This window comes from Procambarus clarkii, chromosome 92, assembly GCF_040958095.1.
Source record: "Procambarus clarkii isolate CNS0578487 chromosome 92, FALCON_Pclarkii_2.0, whole genome shotgun sequence".
Classification (NCBI taxonomy): Eukaryota; Metazoa; Arthropoda; class Malacostraca; order Decapoda; family Cambaridae; genus Procambarus; species Procambarus clarkii.
Window position 1 is genome coordinate 785997 of NC_091241.1, and position 17242 is coordinate 803238.

At 44.5% G+C, this 17242-nt stretch overlaps 1 protein-coding gene across 3 annotated transcripts in view; it reads left to right on the top strand.

Annotated features, from left to right (window-relative positions):
- LOC123775204 (solute carrier family 23 member 2) overlaps positions 1-14448 on the top strand; it is a 39374-nt gene extending 24926 nt beyond the window's left edge. For all 3 annotated transcript variants that reach the window (XM_069319098.1, XM_045770187.2, XM_045770191.2), the window contains 7 exons: positions 5022-5163; positions 6358-6471; positions 7113-7252; positions 8022-8261; positions 8710-8839; positions 10216-10348; positions 11152-14448. In XM_069319098.1, the coding sequence (XP_069175199.1) occupies positions 5022-5163; positions 6358-6471; positions 7113-7252; positions 8022-8261; positions 8710-8839; positions 10216-10348; positions 11152-11254 (1002 nt within the window). In that variant the 3' untranslated portion in view covers positions 11255-14448. The remainder of the gene's footprint in view (positions 1-5021; positions 5164-6357; positions 6472-7112; positions 7253-8021; positions 8262-8709; positions 8840-10215; positions 10349-11151) is intronic.
- Positions 14449-17242: the final 2794 nt, after the last annotated feature.

The window sequence follows — 17242 nt, forward strand, 5'->3', positions numbered from 1 at the left end:
GCCTTACCCTACTAGTTTTACACACAGGATGGTACAGGAGCAGATGACTGCTGACTCCTGTTAGCAGGCTGAGAGCTTTCCCTTCCCATAGCTCATGGTAAGCCTTACCCTACTAGTTTTACACACAGGTGGGTACAGGAGCAGACGACTGCTGGCTCCTGTTAGCTGGCTGAGAGCTTTCCCTTCCCATAGCTCATGGTAAGCCTTACCCTACTAGTTTTACACACAGGAGGGTACAGGAGCAGACGACTGCTGGCTCCTGTTAGCTGGCTGAGAGCTTTCCCTTCCCATAGCTCATGGTAAGCCTTACCCTACTAGTTTTACACACAGGAGGGTACAGGAGCAGACGACTGCTGGCTCCTGTTAGCTGGCTGAGAGCTTTCCCTTCCCATAGCTCATGGTAAGCCTTACCCTACTAGTTTTACACACAGGAGGGTACAGGAGCAGACGACTGCTGGCTCCTGTTAGCAGGCTGAGAGCTTTCCCTTCCCATAGCTCATGGTAAGCCTTACCCTACTAGTTTTACACACAGGAGGGTACAGGAGCAGACGACTGCTGACTCCTGTTAGCAGGCTGAGAGCTTTCCCTTCCCATAGCTCATGGTAAGCCTTACCCTACTAGTTTTACACACAGGAGGGTACAGGAGCAGACGACTGCTGGCTCCTGTTAGCAGGCTGAGAGCTTTCCCTTCCCATAGCTCATGGTAAGCCTTACCCTACTAGTTTTACACACAGGAGGGTACAGGAGCAGACGACTGCTGACTCCTGTTAGCAGGCTGAGAGCTTTCCCTTCCCATAGCTCATGGTAAGCCTTACCCTACTAGTTTTACACACAGGAGGGTACAGGAGCAGACGACTGCTGGCTCCTGTTAGCTGGCTGAGAGCTTTCCCTTCCCATAGCTCATGGTAAGCCTTACCCTACTAGTTTTACACACAGGATGGTACAGGAGCAGATGACTGCTGACTCCTGTTAGCTGGCTGAGAGCTTTCCCTTCCCATAGCTCATGGTAAGCCTTACCCTACTAGTTTTACACACAGGATGGTACAAGAGCAGGCGACTGCTGGCTCCTGTTAGCTGGCTGAGAGCTTTCCCTTCCCATAGCTCATGGTAAGCCTTACCCTACTAGTTTTACACACAGGAGGGTACAGGAGCAGACGACTGCTGGCTCCTGTTAGCTGGCTGAGAGCTTTCCCTTCCCATAGCTCATGGTAAGCCTTACCCTACTAGTTTTACACACAGGAGGGTACAGGAGCAGACGACTGCTGACTCCTGTTAGCAGGCTGAGAGCTTTCCCTTCCCATAGCTCATGGTAAGCCTTACCCTACTAGTTTTACACACAGGAGGGTACAGGAGCAGACGACTGCTGGCTCCTGTTAGCAGGCTGAGAGCTTTCCCTTCCCATAGCTCATGGTAAGCCTTACCCTACTAGTTTTACACACAGGAGGGTACAGGAGCAGACGACTGCTGGCTCCTGTTAGCAGGCTGAGAGCTTTCCCTTCCCATAGCTCATGGTAAGCCTTACCCTACTAGTTTTACACACAGGAGGGTACAGGAGCAGACGACTGCTGGCTCCTGTTAGCAGGCTGAGAGCTTTCCCTTCCCATAGCTCATGGTAAGCCTTACCCTACTAGTTTTACACACAGGATGGTACAGGAGCAGACGACTGCTGACTCCTGTTAGCAGGCTGAGAGCTTTCCCTTCCCATAGCTCATGGTAAGCCTTACCCTACTAGTTTTACACACAGGAGGGTACAGGAGCAGGCGACTGCTGACTCCTGTTAGCAGGCTGAGAGCTTTCCCTTCCCATAGTTCATGGTAAGCCTTACCCTACTAGTTTTACACACAGGAGGGTACAGGAGCAGACGACTGCTGACTCCTGTTAGCAGGCTGAGAGCTTTCCCTTCCCATAGCTCATGGTAAGCCTTACCCTACTAGTTTTACACACAGGAGGGTACAGGAGCAGACGACTGCTGGCTCCTGTTAGCAGGCTGAGAGCTTTCCCTTCCCATAGCTCATGGTAAGCCTTACCCTACTAGTTTTACACACAGGAGGGTACAGGAGCAGACGACTGCTGACTCCTGTTAGCAGGCTGAGAGCTTTCCCTTCCCATAGCTCATGGTAAGCCTTACCCTACTAGTTTTACACACAGGAGGGTACAGGAGCAGGCGACTGCTGACTCCTGTTAGCAGGCTGAGAGCTTTCCCTTCCCATAGCTCATGGTAAGCCTTACCCTACTAGTTTTACACACAGGTGGGTACAGGAGCAGACGACTGCTGGCTCCTGTTAGCTGGCTGAGAGCTTTCCCTTCCCATAGCTCATGGTAAGCCTTACCCTACTAGTTTTACACACAGGTGGGTACAGGAGCAGACGACTGCTGGCTCCTGTTAGCGGACTTGAGAACTTTCCCTTCCCATAGCTCATGATTACGTCTGGCAGTGGCATATTTTTTTCTTAAAGACTGCGGACGACGTTACTACAGATGGAAGGTTGCGTATTTGACGGACAGATTTTCAAGTTGCAAATACCTCTTGAAAATCAGAGACCAAAAAAATGCAGAATGTTTTTCTTAAAGCATTCTTTAAAGTGAATAATTTTCATAAGGGAAAGTAACGGCTACCTTGCTACTTAGACATACACGCTGCTTGATTCAGCATCATATACGATCATTGCCATTTTTTATACAATATATAATTATAATAGGCAATATTACTTGGTAGTACGTTTTCCTTCTGTAGTTCAGAAATTAGTTAAATATATAGTCAGTATAATGGTAGACATTTATGAATAAAATTATAGAATGGTTAACTAATTTTAATTTATTATTTAAAATACAATGTAAATTTAATTACTGTATTTCTAATACACGAGTTGATTATAAATACTGTATATTGATGAAAGCATCATACGTGAATTAATGACTACGAGAGCTCACATAGTTATCACAAGCTTCAGCAGCAGTCACCGCTTTGAACTGACAATCTTTAGCTAATAATTCCAATACCTGAAGAAACTGATCAAGCGACTCACCGGGTTCTTGGCGTCGTGTTGCAAGCACATACCTTGAATAGTTCATTCTTGGGCTTCACAGTTTTCTTAGAGATTTCTCAGCCGCATCATAAGTAGTGCAGTCAGCTATGTAGTCAGACATGTGGAGCAACGTAGTTTATCAGGAGACCCAGCTTGTTCACGGTGGGAGTAGTTTGTTGTACTGCTAGAGATAATTTTGTTTAATGTCTTGAGCCAGTGACGCCATTCTTGAGACGCGTTGGTGGAGTTTGGGTCAGTAGCAAACCGCTCGGGGCCGTGGGAACTGCTCCATGTTCATTGGCTGAATTATTTTATCAATAAATTGAGGTAAACAATTACACTGCCAGACTTGTGGCTTTATTAATCAAATAGATAATGTACAGGTGATAATTATTAATTATATTATTATTACAATAATTATAATATTGTTGTATTTAATAATTATCAATCTTCCTTCTGCTGGGTCATGAAGGAAGCCGGCCTCGGGTGAAAGGGGACTGTGACGATCTCTGTCAGGAACCCGTAGGTGCTGGACCGGGAAGTCCACCTCCTGGGGCTGGTGTGGCCCCCCAGGCTCTGCCTCAGGAGGCTGGGGTCGTTCTTGCCCATAATGGGGGTGGCTCTTCTCCGGCCCCGACCACAGCGGTCTCGGGGTTTGGAGTCACTCTGCCTTCTTTGACCAACTTCGAAGTAAACTCCGGAGCTGGAGCCCCTGGGGCAGTTCGTTGTTGCCTTCGATCTCGTTCTGAAAGTTCTTGCGGCGGTGCTGGAACTATTTGTATTGGCATTTGCCTTTCCATTGGAGACTTTCGGCGCCGTGGAGAGGCGGGGGGAGGACCTGCTGCATGGGTAACAGCTTCTCCCCCCTTATCAACCTACCCTGGCTTTGCGCCCTAGAGAGGCCACTGCAGACCGACAACCAGAGCGCTACTCCATAGTCTCCCGAGACTGATGGATCCCTACTACTAATAATAATAATGTACAGTTACATCCTGCAATAATACCAAGCCATATAATATTCAATACATATATACAGTTTAAGCACTTATGACAATAAGCAAACTGTATATGAACTAAAGCTAGAACAAACAAGAGTACATTACACCGACCTGTATACATGTCACAGCTGAGATCTGCCAGTCACCAAAACAATAAGTCAAGCGAGCTTCCATCCAGATAACAATAACTCCAGCCACGTTCAATAGATATAACACTTACTACATGTTTACTTAAGTTATTCAAATAATATCGTGCTGTAATTATTTTTTGTTTACAAAATATATTTCTAGTGCCAGTTAGATACAGAGTGGGGATTTATAATTATAATTGAATCGACGAAGGGTCATACTGGGTGCCAATGAAGTTTGAAGTCATTAGCTTCCCTGAAATTTAATGTTCAACATTGTTTATTTACTTAATAACTACTGCAATAATATCTTGCTATGATACTTTTTATTTGCCTTTTCATAAGATACATATTTTTTAAGAGTTACAGACCATATATAACTAATACGAATGACTCTCCGATGGAAATATTTCCAGCGCCAGGGTTGTGTAATCGAGAAAATGTCTTAAGTATTATTGACATAAAGCTATGAGAGCTCCACGAGTGTTCTTAGAAAGATTTGCGTTAGTAAACAGTTTGTTGTATCGTGAGATTACTATGAAGGTGATGAGACTGAAAAGTTTCCAAAGTACTTATTTAACTGCTTGCTGCATCCGGCTCCCTGGTGTTTTGTGGACCCTTACACTGTCTGGTCACATCTGGCATGTTCCCCTAACAGTAAAATAGGTACCTGGGTAAATAAACTGTTGTGCGTTGCATCCTGGAAATGGTCAGTAGTTGGCCTGGAGGGGGGTACTATGATAAACATAAGTTCAGGCGTCCTGTCCCCGACAACAGAAATTAATTGTCTTCACTTTCAAAGCTCATATTTACTAAACAAAAAAATCAAGTTTTCGAGCCATCCTCTAAGAAGTGTTTCCCTACCACAGGTACTGACGGCGGTGTTTGTGGCGTGGTCCCTCTGCGCCATCCTCACCACCTTCGACGTCCTCCCGGAGGGCTCCCCGGCACGCACCGACGCCACGGGCACGCTGCTGCTGAAGTCCCCATGGTTTAGGGTCCCTTATCCCGGTGGGTGCTGCAGGTACTGCGAGGCGGTAACCTAATTTTTTTTAATATTATTTCAGGGCACTGGGTTATAGTTCTCCTCTCCTTCATTCCGTTCCTGGCTGATGTGTCTGGTGCTCTAGCAGCGAGTGACTCCCTTGACTGCGGTCTCTCTAGCAGAGACTCGCTTGACTGCGGTCTCACTAGCAGAGACTCGCTTGACTGCGGTCTCACTAGCAGAGACTCGCTTGACTGCGGTCTAACTAACAGTGACTCGCTTGACTGCGGTCTCACTAGCAGAGACTCGCTTGACTGCGGTCTCACTAGCAGAGACTCGCTTGACTGCGGTCTCACTAGCAGAGACTCCCTTGACTGCGGTCTCACTAGCAGAGACTCGCTTGACTGCGGTCTCACTAGCAGAGACTCGCTTGACTGCGGTCTCGCTAGCAGAGACTCCCTTGACTGCGGTCTCGCTAGCAGAGACTCGCTTGACTGCGGTCTCACTAGCAGAGACTCGCTTGACTGCGGTCTCACTAGCAGAGACTCGCTTGACTGCGGTCTCACTAGCAGAGACTCGCTTGACTGCGGTCTCACTAGCAGAGACTCGCTTGACTGCGGTCTCACTAGCAGAGACTCGCTTGACTGCGGTCTCACTAGCAGAGACTCGCTTGACTGCGGTCTCACTAGCAGAGACTCGCTTGACTGCGGTCTCACTAGCAGAGACTCGCTTGACTGCGGTCTCACTAGCAGAGACTCGCTTGACTGCGGTCTCACTAGCAGAGACTCGCTTGACTGCGGTCTCACTAGCAGAGACTCGCTTGACTGCGGTCTCACTAGCAGTGACATGATGACTAAACCCCACATATCTGAAAATTCAGAAACGACAACGTTTCGGACCAATGGTCCGTCCTGGACCATTATCAAGTCGTGTGGTCCACGACGGACCGGAAACTTCGTCGTTTCTCAAGTTTCTGATGTGTAGTTTGGTCATCAAGTCACTGCTGGAGCAACCACAGTCAAGGGAGTCACTGCTAGAGCAACCTCAGTTAAGGAAATCACTGCTAGAACGACCGCTGTCAAGGGAGTCACTGCTGAGCCACGTTATTGTGACTCATCGCCTGCAAGAGTAACTTCCTGGTTCTTGATCCCGGTCCCTCTAAATAGCGACTCAATTTAATCCAGGTGGATGTGGCCAATAGTGTGATGTGGTTGTTACAGGACAGTGGGGGTGGCCGACGGTGCGGGCGGCGGGCGTGGTCGGCATGCTGGGCGGCACCGTGGCCTCCATCGTAGAGAGTATCGGCGACTACTACGTCTGTGCCAGGATCTCAGGTGGGTTCCACTTGGGTTAATGTCTCTCTCAGACAGCTGTTGGTACTCTTAGGCACTCGAGCATGCGCTGGACGCGCACTGAGCTTAAAGGTGTCTCAGGCACTTGCCGCACCTCAACTGTATCGGATAATCCTCATTTGTTTTCCCCTGTCAGATTATTCTGTGTATATGTATATATATATGTGTATGTGTGTATATCACGAAAATAAACACGTGATTAAGAATGTGACAATGTCAGACCACGAAGGAAAAATGAAACAGGAAATTTCCTTAAGTACTTTCGTATATTAAATACATCTTCAGAAGGTCCGAAGGTTTTCCCACCTTCTGAAGATGTATTTAATATACGAAAGTACTTAAGGAAATTTCCTGTTTCATTTTTCCTTCGTGGTCTGACTTTGTCATATATGTGTATATGTGCATATACACATTTTATAGCACAAACAGCTTATTATGACACATACACTTTGGAAGTCTCCACTTGGAAGCCTTCACTTACTATTCACATCAGAGAAGATCTCGCTACTTTCCTGAAGAATACCAGAGTCAAGTGGAAAGCTTATCATTTAAAATACCAAAATTTTTATAAACTTAACGTCAATGAAGCCTGGGATATATAAACACCAAGTTGTGTGCCCCAGGTGCTGCTCCGCCACCAGTAAGTGCCATCAACCGAGGAGTGGGCATTGAGGGGGTCGGGTGCCTCCTAGCGGGGCTTTTGGGCACTGGCAACGGCACCACATCCTGTTCCCAGAACATCGGTGTCATTAGCATCACCAAGGTGAGGACTCTCATCAAGTTGGGCTGGTCGGTATTTGTCATATCTTGCAGGGTCTGTGTTCGATCCTCAATGGTCTTCAGTGATTGCTGCCATATTCCTTCACTCCGCTCTTGTCTATCGTCATCCGTTATCTGCATTCCACAAATATTACATGTTCATACTGACTAAACACTTTCTCCTGGTAATTAGTGGGTGTCACTCACGTTCAACACCGAGTCACAAGTGTGTTCAGTAACGATAACTATAGAATTTTAGTGCTGTTCAAATGTTTCTCCATTACTTAAATTTAGTTAAATCCAAATTGTTACTATATAAGGCTTAGTTTTGCTTGCTTGACATGTGTGTACACCGGTAAGGCAAGTTAATTGCAATAAAGTGCTATGCCGGTATGACTACATAGCAGCTGCAAGGGATATGACAAGGATCAGGGGAAATTAACGGTACTCAACTACTCTGACCTTCGGGGATTGATCTTCAATCTGCAAGAAGTGAAGTCGTCGCTGTACCGACTAGACCAGGTGAATGGGTATACCGCCGATAATTATTGGTTTTCTAAATTCATCCATGTTTCTGTGAGCACAATAATGTGTGTTTCTGAGCTAACAAGTACACTTAATTCACATATATTATTTTAAATCTGTTAATTGTTTAGTGTACCTCATTGTACCCCACTGTGTATCATGACGCCTTATGCCGAGTCATCATAGTTCATCGTATTGTATTACCGAGTGCCTGCGTGTCACCATAGCTCACCGTATTATACAATCAGGTGGGGAGCCGACGGGTGGTGCAGTACAGCGCCCTCATCCTCATCGCATCGGGGGTGTTGGGGAAGTTCGGGGCCGTGTTCGTGACCATCCCGGAGCCGGTGATGGCCGGGGTGTTCATCGTCATGTTCGCCATGGTCACCTCCGTCGGCCTCTCCCCGCTGCAGTACGTCGATCTCGGCTCCTCCAGGAACCTCTTCGTCATCGGGTTCTCTCTCTTCTTCGGTCTGCTGCTCCCGAAGGTCAGGCCAGTTTATTTTATCTACGACTACCAACTCATACTGGTGTAGGTGTTGCGCTTAATAATATTATATTTATACACAAATACAGAGGACGAGATTACAGTGGTTACTGAGCAGATGCAGTATTTTACATAATGCTACATTTAGCATAGTTCATTTGACACGGAAAACGGGTGTTTGCTATTTTCGATAACACTTAGTAAAACCAAATTGTCAAGAATTTCAGATTTTCTCCATTCAGAGGGACTAATCTATAACGGTCTGCCCATATTCTGTTAGATATTTCGCTCAGTTTGCTGTGATTTTTGTAAATATATTGGCATTTTCGTTGGTAGGTGTCTGTTGCTCCCTCTGGAGTAGCAGCCAGTGGAGAGAGGGAGCGGATTAGTGCTCCCTCTGGGGTAGCAGAAAGTGCTTAACTATATAATTGCCTCTTTCCTGGTCTCAGTGGGTGGAGAAGAACCCGGAGGTCATCCAGACGGGGGCGCCTGAGCTGGACCAGGTCCTGGCGGTGCTGCTGCAGACGCCCATGTTCGTCGGCGGCGCCCTCGGGGTGTTCCTTGACAACACCCTCCCTGGTTAGTCACTCTCAGCACTCCCTCACTCCTGTCCACTCACAGCACTCACCCCCCTCCTCTGTCACTCACACCACTCACTCCTCACGCTCCGGTTATACTCGTCTCCCTCCTCTCATGCATTCACCTCTTATTCGCTGATATTACTTACGCAGTGAATTCTTCATTCATTTACACACTTGCTTATTCACGAATTCCCTAATTCATTTTATCTTCCATTCGGTGAATCATTCAATCATTACTTACACAGTGTGAATGATGAGTGAATGATTCATTCACTCACGTACTCACCTATTCACCCATGTACACACTTGACTAGTTCACTCACGCACTGACCTATTCACTCACTCCCTGACCTATGGACTCTTGTACACATTGAGTTATTCACTTCCCCAGTCAATTTACTCATGCACTCGCATACTCATTTCCTTATTGAATTCCCGTTGTCAGAGACGGGAAGCCTGTACTTAGACCTATCGAGGCCCTCCCCCCTCGCTAGGCCAACTTCTGATTTTCATCTGGATGCATCCCACAACAGTTAACTAACTCCAAGGTTACTATTTTACTGAACAGAGGCATTAGGTGAAAGAGTGCCCAACGGTCTTCGTCCTGCCGGAGGAATCGAACCTAGGGCCTTGTGTGGGGAGGTAAATCCCCAGTAAACTTGTGTTAGGAAATAAACCCCCAGTAAATTCTGTAAACCAGTTCCGTGACGAGGATTCGAACCTGCGTCCGGGAGCATCCCAGACACTGCCTTAATCGACTGAGCTACGACAGGGTAAAAGAGTTGAAACCGAAGTTCTACTGAACTTACTGGATCCCGAAGCCTCTCCGAGGCACAAACCAGGATTTTACACAACTTCCCCTTGCACCTGAGCTATGTCAATAGGCCGTTCTCCCTCTTCGCCCTTACATCATTACACTGATTCATTTGATGCATCATGCAACCCGTTCTCGCAAATTTAATAAGTCAATATTGACTAATTAAATATGTGCATAGGTGACATACTTAACATAATAGATACCCTTAAAAAGATTCATAGAAAACACCGACCTTACCTAACCTACTTAGTATGTTAAGATAAGCATCTTATTGCTTCGTAATTACAATTATCTAACCTATAATAGGTATAGGTTAACTAATAATTGTAATTACGAAGCAATAAGATGCTTATCTTAACATACTAAGTAGGTTAGGTAAGGTCGGTGTTTTCTATGAATCTTTTTAAGGGTATCTATTATGTTTAGTATATCACCTATGCACGTAGTTAATAAGTCAATATTGACTTTACGAATTTGCGAGAACGGGTTGCAACATGTTAGTGTGATCTCTGTGTGTAAGTCTGTAAACCAGTGTTAGCGAGAGCTTGTGTGGACAGGAACGCCGAGGGAGAGAGGACTGTTGGAGTGGAACAAACAATGCCGAGGGAAGCACCACCGGGCGGGGGCCCAGGAGCTGAGGAACGCCTCTGCCTGCTACGATCTCCCAATCGGCATGGAGACCATCTCCAGGTCAGTGTGTAGATCAATATACATGTATTAGTATATCATTATTAAGGCATTATATATTGGTATACTATTATTGGATCAGTATACATTAGTATACCATTATTATGCCAGTATATATTGGTATATTATTATTAGGTCAGTATATATTGGTATATCATTATTAGGTCAGTATACATTAGTATACTATTACTAGGTCTGTATATATTAATATACTATTAGGTCAGTATACATTAGTATACTATTCAAAAGGGTGAATAGTATGAAAGAAAAAATTGAATATTACAATACAATACAATACAATACAATTTTATTTAGGTAAGGTACATACATACAATAAATATTTACAAGGATTGTTTGACTTATAGGTATAGCTAGTACATACAATGCCTAAAGCCACTATTACGCAAAGCGTTTCGGGCATATTACTTGGTCTGTATACATAAAATACAACAGTAATACATTTCATAAAATATAACAGCAGTAGCTCTCATAAAATCTCTCAAACAGTGTTTCTTGTGAAATTCAGCAGTAATAGTTCATAAAATACAGCAAAAGCTCTCCTAAAATACAAGAGCAATACCTCTCATATTATACATCAATTGCTTATAAAATACAGCAGCAATAGGTATCATATTCAATCCGACCTCTTGAATAGCACTTCATTATGTAAAATGATTTCATTTTATTATGTAAAAATTATCATTTATTATCATTTCATTATGTAAAATGTATTTCTTCGCATTATAATGTAGAAATTCCCTCAGGACGAACTGATTATAATATACATCATCTTCCGTTCATTTCAGGATGAAGTGGCTTCAATACCTCCCCTTCAGCCCGACTTTCGAGGGCTTCGGACGGGGGAAGCCAGGGAAAGTGCTCGATGGGGAAGAAGAAGCCCTTTCCTGAAACCCTTGAAGTTCTCCACCCTCTCCTGGAATCTGGGGGGCCTCTTGAAGTCACACACCACTTCCCCATCCTGGGTTCTGGAATATTTGATGTCATCAATCGCCCTGGAACGCTTGAGGTCATCCAGAATTTCGCTGAAGTTTGGAGTACTTTCAAGTTACACACCACCACCCCATCCTGGGTCCATTTATACTTGAAATCCATCACACTGGAACCAGGAAAACCAATTTTAATCATCCATCACCCAGGAACCTGAAACTTAATCTGAACTCACCTCAAGTTTGACTTGACGAAACTCACCTCGAGTTGGACTTGACGGAACTCGCCTCGAGTTTCACTTGGCGCCCTATTGCCCTCACGAGTTGTCTGCAAACTCTTTGAGCGTATGGTAAATGTTCTTCTGATGTGGTTCTTGGAACACCATCACCACCTCTCTCCTTCTCAATTTGGTTTTTGCAAGTGCCGCAGCACGACTGATGTCCTGGTGAACTTGGAGGTCTATATTTATACTGCTTTTGCTGCGAAGACCTCCGTTGTTGCTGTCATTTTTGACCTGGAAAAGGCTTATGACACAACTTGGAGATACCATATTCTGTCCCAACTTCGTTCTTTTGACCTTCGTGGTAATCTCTCTCTCTTTCTCCAAAGCTTCCTCTCTCGTCGTTCCTTTAGAGTCAGGCTTGGTGCCACTCTCTGCCTCTTTTCGGCAATATGAAGGTGTACCCCAAGGTAGTGTTCTGAGCACTACTTTTTCTGGTTGCCCTCAATGGCCTTCTTTCTGGCATCTTCTCCGCTCTTTATGTCAACGATCTTACTCTATGCTCTCGAGGTGATGATTCGCCTCTCCTTCAACGGCGGCTTCAACTTGCGATTGATGCTGTGTCGTCCTGGGCCCACCAATCATGGCTTCAAGTTCTCTGTAACTAAGACTTGTGCTATGACTTTTACTCGAAAGCATGTCGTCCTTCGTCCTTCTTTGTCACTTTATGGTCATCCCCTTGTGTACAAAGATTCCGCGAAGCTTTTGGGGTTAATCTTTGACACTCGTTTGTCTTGGTTGCCCCATATCTCTTACCTCAGAGTTGAATGCTCTAAGGCCCTTAACCTACTTAAGGTTTTGTCCCATACTTCTTGGGGAGCGGATAGTCGCATGCTCCAATATTTGCACTCCTCTCTTGTCCTGTCTAAACTCGATTATGGTTGCCCTGAATACTCTTCTGCTTCTCCTCCTCCTCTTCGCCGTCTTGATGCTTTGCACCATAATGGGTTGCGCCTCGGCTCTGATGCCTTTCGTTCAAATCCTACCCTCGGCTTGTACGCTGACACTGGCTTTCTAATCTCTCCAGGATTGCCGTGATCGCTACTGTTTTCGCTATCTTGCATGGTCCTTACAGCATCCTCACTCTCGCCTCTGTCGTGCTTTGATTTTTACCCCTCCTGTAGTTCCTGTTTCTCTTCGCCATCTTCCTTTTTCTGTCCGTTTGTCTCACATACAAGTCTCTTTCGGTTCGTATTACCAATGTTTCTCCTCGTATTGTTCCGTCCTAACCCCTGTGGAGGGTCCCCCTTCCCAAATTTTGTATTTCCCCTGACCCACATCTCTAAAGCTTTTACCCCTCCTACAGTTCTGAAACGCAGTTTCCTTGAGCACTTTTCTTCACACTCCCACTCCATTTCTATCTTCATTGATGGGTCTAAGTCTGCTGACGGTGTGGGCTACTCTGTTGTTTTTCCCGACACACTTATATGTGTCGTTTGCCTCCAGGGGCTAGCATCTTCAAAGCAGAACTTTGCTATTCTCTATGCCCTTCATCTCCTACTTTGTCGTTGTCAGTCCTCCTTTGTGGTGGTAGTTGACTCTCGTAATGCCCTCATGGCTTTGGAGTGCTTCAATCCGATCCACCCGGTGGTCATAGAGATTCAACATTGGCTGTTTCTTTTCTCCTATAAATTTAAGTCAGTAGAGTTTTGCTGGGTTCCCAGCCATATTGGCGTCTCTTTAAATAAGCGTGCGGATACTGCCGCTAAGGAAGCTATCTGCACTTGTCCCATCTCCCGTAAAGGTATTCCTTATTCTGACTTTTACCCAGTTATTCATTCCTCCATCCTTGCCCGTTGGTTTTGTTACTGGTAAAAAATGCGTACTCTTAAGAGTCGTACGTCACTGTGGCCTTCCTCCTATCACCATAACCGGCGGTGGGAAACGGCTCTGGTAAGGTTGCATATTGGCCATACACGCTTAACTCAGACACAGTGGTGCGTTGCCCTGCTCCTTATTGACCAAACTACATTGTCCCTCTTACAATCATGTATATCCTTGTTGAATGTCCTGACTTCCAAGACGACCGCGTGTCTTACTTCCCGACCGTCCCTCACGGTCATTTGTCCCTCGATAGAATTCTTGGTGAATCAAATACCTTTGATATTGTTCGCCTTATGCGTTTCTGTTCTTATATTGGCATCCTTAGTGATATTTAGCGCCCTCTGATTATTCTACCCATTTGATGGTGCTACGTAGCCTTCCCGGCTTGGTGCCTTCTTTTGATAATTACTTACTTACTTACTTCCCGGCTTGGTGCCTTCTTATGATAATTACTTTAGTGGCCTCGACTGGAACAGGAAGCCCAGAAAGGGCCACCATCTCTAGTGGCCTCGACAGGGACAAAACCAGGTATCTTACCAAAGATCCCTTTGTTATTCCCGAAACATTTTTCCAGTTTTGACATTGCCAAGTATAGTGTTGACATACTATAACTCTACGGTTGTAGAGACTTAGTTTTATTAACGCCTGGGGCGGGTCTTACCCTGGAAACACAAACCGAAACTGTCTCTATTTTCCGCTTGTTACAACTTGTAATAAAGTTGTTACATCTTGGCTTAACGTGTTTATGACGTATTAGAACGTTGTTACAACTTGCTATATTGGTTGTTATAACTGGTTAGGAGGTGTTAAAACTTGTTCGAACGTTGTACCAACGTCGCAGTTACGGTGTGTGTTTGGGGGGTATGGTATTAGTCTCCCGGCACGGAATGTGTGGGCGAGTTCCAGTAAATTATCTGATTTAATACAGACAAATCTGTATTATATTAATGTGCCAAATCTTCTGTTGTATTGTTATTACTTGTTTTATTGTTAATGTATGAAATAATGTTTTTTTTATTAAAATTGAGAAAATACATCTATAAAGGTGGTACGTTCTGTTTATATTTTCCCTAAGAACACACGGCAAAATAAAGACAAGACACCTGGAATCAACCAATTTTTTTCTACCTATAATAATTATAGGTCTATGCGAGATGGTGCCTGTGGATTGGGACATGGAGCATGTCAGGTAACGGATTCCTGTTAGAACTACCGAACTGTTAGAACTTTTTCTCATCCTCATATCGGACATAAAGAACACAACCTAGAGCACTGTATCATCCTTTGCAGATGACACTAGGATCTTCATGAGAGTTGGCAACATAGAGGACACGGCAAACCTACAGTCAGATGTAGATCAGGTCTTTCTATGGGCTACAGAAAATATGGTGTTTAACGAAGATAAGTTCCAGCTCATGCGCTATGGAAAAAATTAAAATATAAAAACGGAAACCACGTACAAAACGCAGGCAAATCATAACATAGAACGAAAAGGCAATGTAAAGGATCTGGGTGTACTCATATCGGAAGACCTTACCTTTAAAGAACACAATAAAGTAGCCGTCACAACTGCAAGAAAAATGACAGGTTGGATAACAAGAACTTTTCACACTAGAGATGCTATACCAGTGATGATACTCTTCAAGACGCTTGTGCTCTCTAGAGTGGAGTACTGCTGCACAATGACAGCACCTTTCAAAGCTGGAGAAATTGCTGACCTGGAGAGCGTGCAGAGATCCTTTACTGCTAGAATTCACTCGGTAAAACATCTAAACTATTGGGACCGACTAAAGAGCCTAAAACTGTACTCCCTTGAGCGCAGGCGGGAGAGGTACATAATAATTTACACGTGGAAAATATTAGAGGGGCTGGTCCCAAACCTGCACACAGAAATAACATCACATGAGACCAGAAGACATGGCAGGATGTGCAGAATACCCCCGTTGAAAAACAGAGGTGCAACAGGTACTCTGAGAGAGAACTATCAACATCAGAGGCCCGAGACTGTTCAACACGCTTCCACTACACATAAGGGGCATAACTGGCCGACCCCTCATAGTGTTCAAGAGAGAACTGGATAAGCACCTCCAAAGGATACCTGACTCATACGTCAGGCTGCGAGCAGCCGCGTCCAACAGCCTGGTTGATCAGTCCGGCAACCAGGAGGCCTGGTCGACGACCGGGCCGCGGGGACGCTAAGCCCCGGAAGCACCTCAAGGTAACCTCAAGGTAAGGTAACCTAGGACACCCTAGGCCATCGGCTGGCCTTACATGGGATGCAGCCCACAACAGTTGTGTAACTCCCAGGTACCTATGTACTACCAGGTGAACTGCGATGTCCAAGGAAAATCAAAGTGAAACTTGAATAGAACTGAACAGTTGTTGAGACTTAGTGCAGGGGGTTGTGTGCAATATTCATTCTCCCTTTCTCTCTCTCCTCTCTTCTCTCTCTCCTCTTCTCTTCTCTTCTCTCTCTTCTCTCTCTTCTCTCTCTCTCTCTCTCTCTCTCTCCCTCCTCTTTGTCTATATATTTCTAAATGTAATAATGATGATTATACCTAATAAATACAATAATTAATAATGAGATTAAACGTTTTAAAAACCTTTCCTCCAAAACGTTATATTATGACATTTAAAACGTTCTATTAAAACGTTTTGACCTCACGTTTTATAATCTTTACAAATTCTCAAAATACGTAATTTAAAACATGCCCAAAATAATGAAGTGTTGTTTTTAGCACGTTTTGAAAACATGAAAATGTTTGGTGGGTTGTTCCCATCCCCAAACCACACAGATAATTATAGATCCATATCACTAACATCGTGTGTTTGTAAAGTGCTTAAACGCATTGTCTTTAACCGACTCGTGTATCGTATACAGGGGCACCTGTCACCCCAACTGTTTGGATTTATGCCTGGGCTCAGTACACAACACTGTTTTGCTGAGTACTTCTCACATATTGAAGCTTCCCCTCAAACAGTCTTCATCGACCTAGCAGCAGCTTTTGATACAGCAAACAGAGAAATCATACTGGAACAGCTTGCCGAGCTGGGAATACAAGGAAAATTACTGAAATGGATAAAGGGCTATTTGTCTAATCGAACAGCATATGTTTTGTTTAATGATCTTAAAAGCACAGAGAGCAAACACTTTGAACTGGGAACTCCACAAGGAGGGGTCCTCAGCCCCTTGTTGTTCAACGTTCTGATGCATAAACTTATTAAAGATCTTCCAACTAATAATGAAGACACTGTCATTTGTTATGCTGATGATATAAAGTCAGCCTGTAGAAAACCAGTAATAGAAATTGATATGGGCGTTTCATTAGCAGTGACAGAGTACTTAAACAAATATCTAATGAAGATCTCACCGACCTAACAAATTCACAAAGACCTGAAAGTTGTAGCATTAAATATTATGATAGATATCGTGAGGAGACATTCACATATGGGACTAATAGAACAAGAACTCGGCAATGTGATGTTATAGTAGCCAGAATACGCCTGGGATATAGACGTATCTGGCAGCTTTCTCAAAACCCAAATGTCGAGTACACAATGTGTCAACTTTGTGAAAGAGAAAACATGCACTCTTGAACATTATATTGTAGAATGTCCCATACTGACTGACTTTCGCCCTCCTGGGCTGAGGTATGCTGAACTCTGTAACTACTATATGAATACTGGAACACTTGATGATATATTGGATTTGTCCCCAAGATTGACCATGTAATATATCAATTATACAATGTATGTGATGTAACTATATAACCTGAGCTTGTAAAAGCATCTTATAATCACCTTCAGTGGTTAAGTTCTTAATTGCACATTAGTTTCTCTATCAG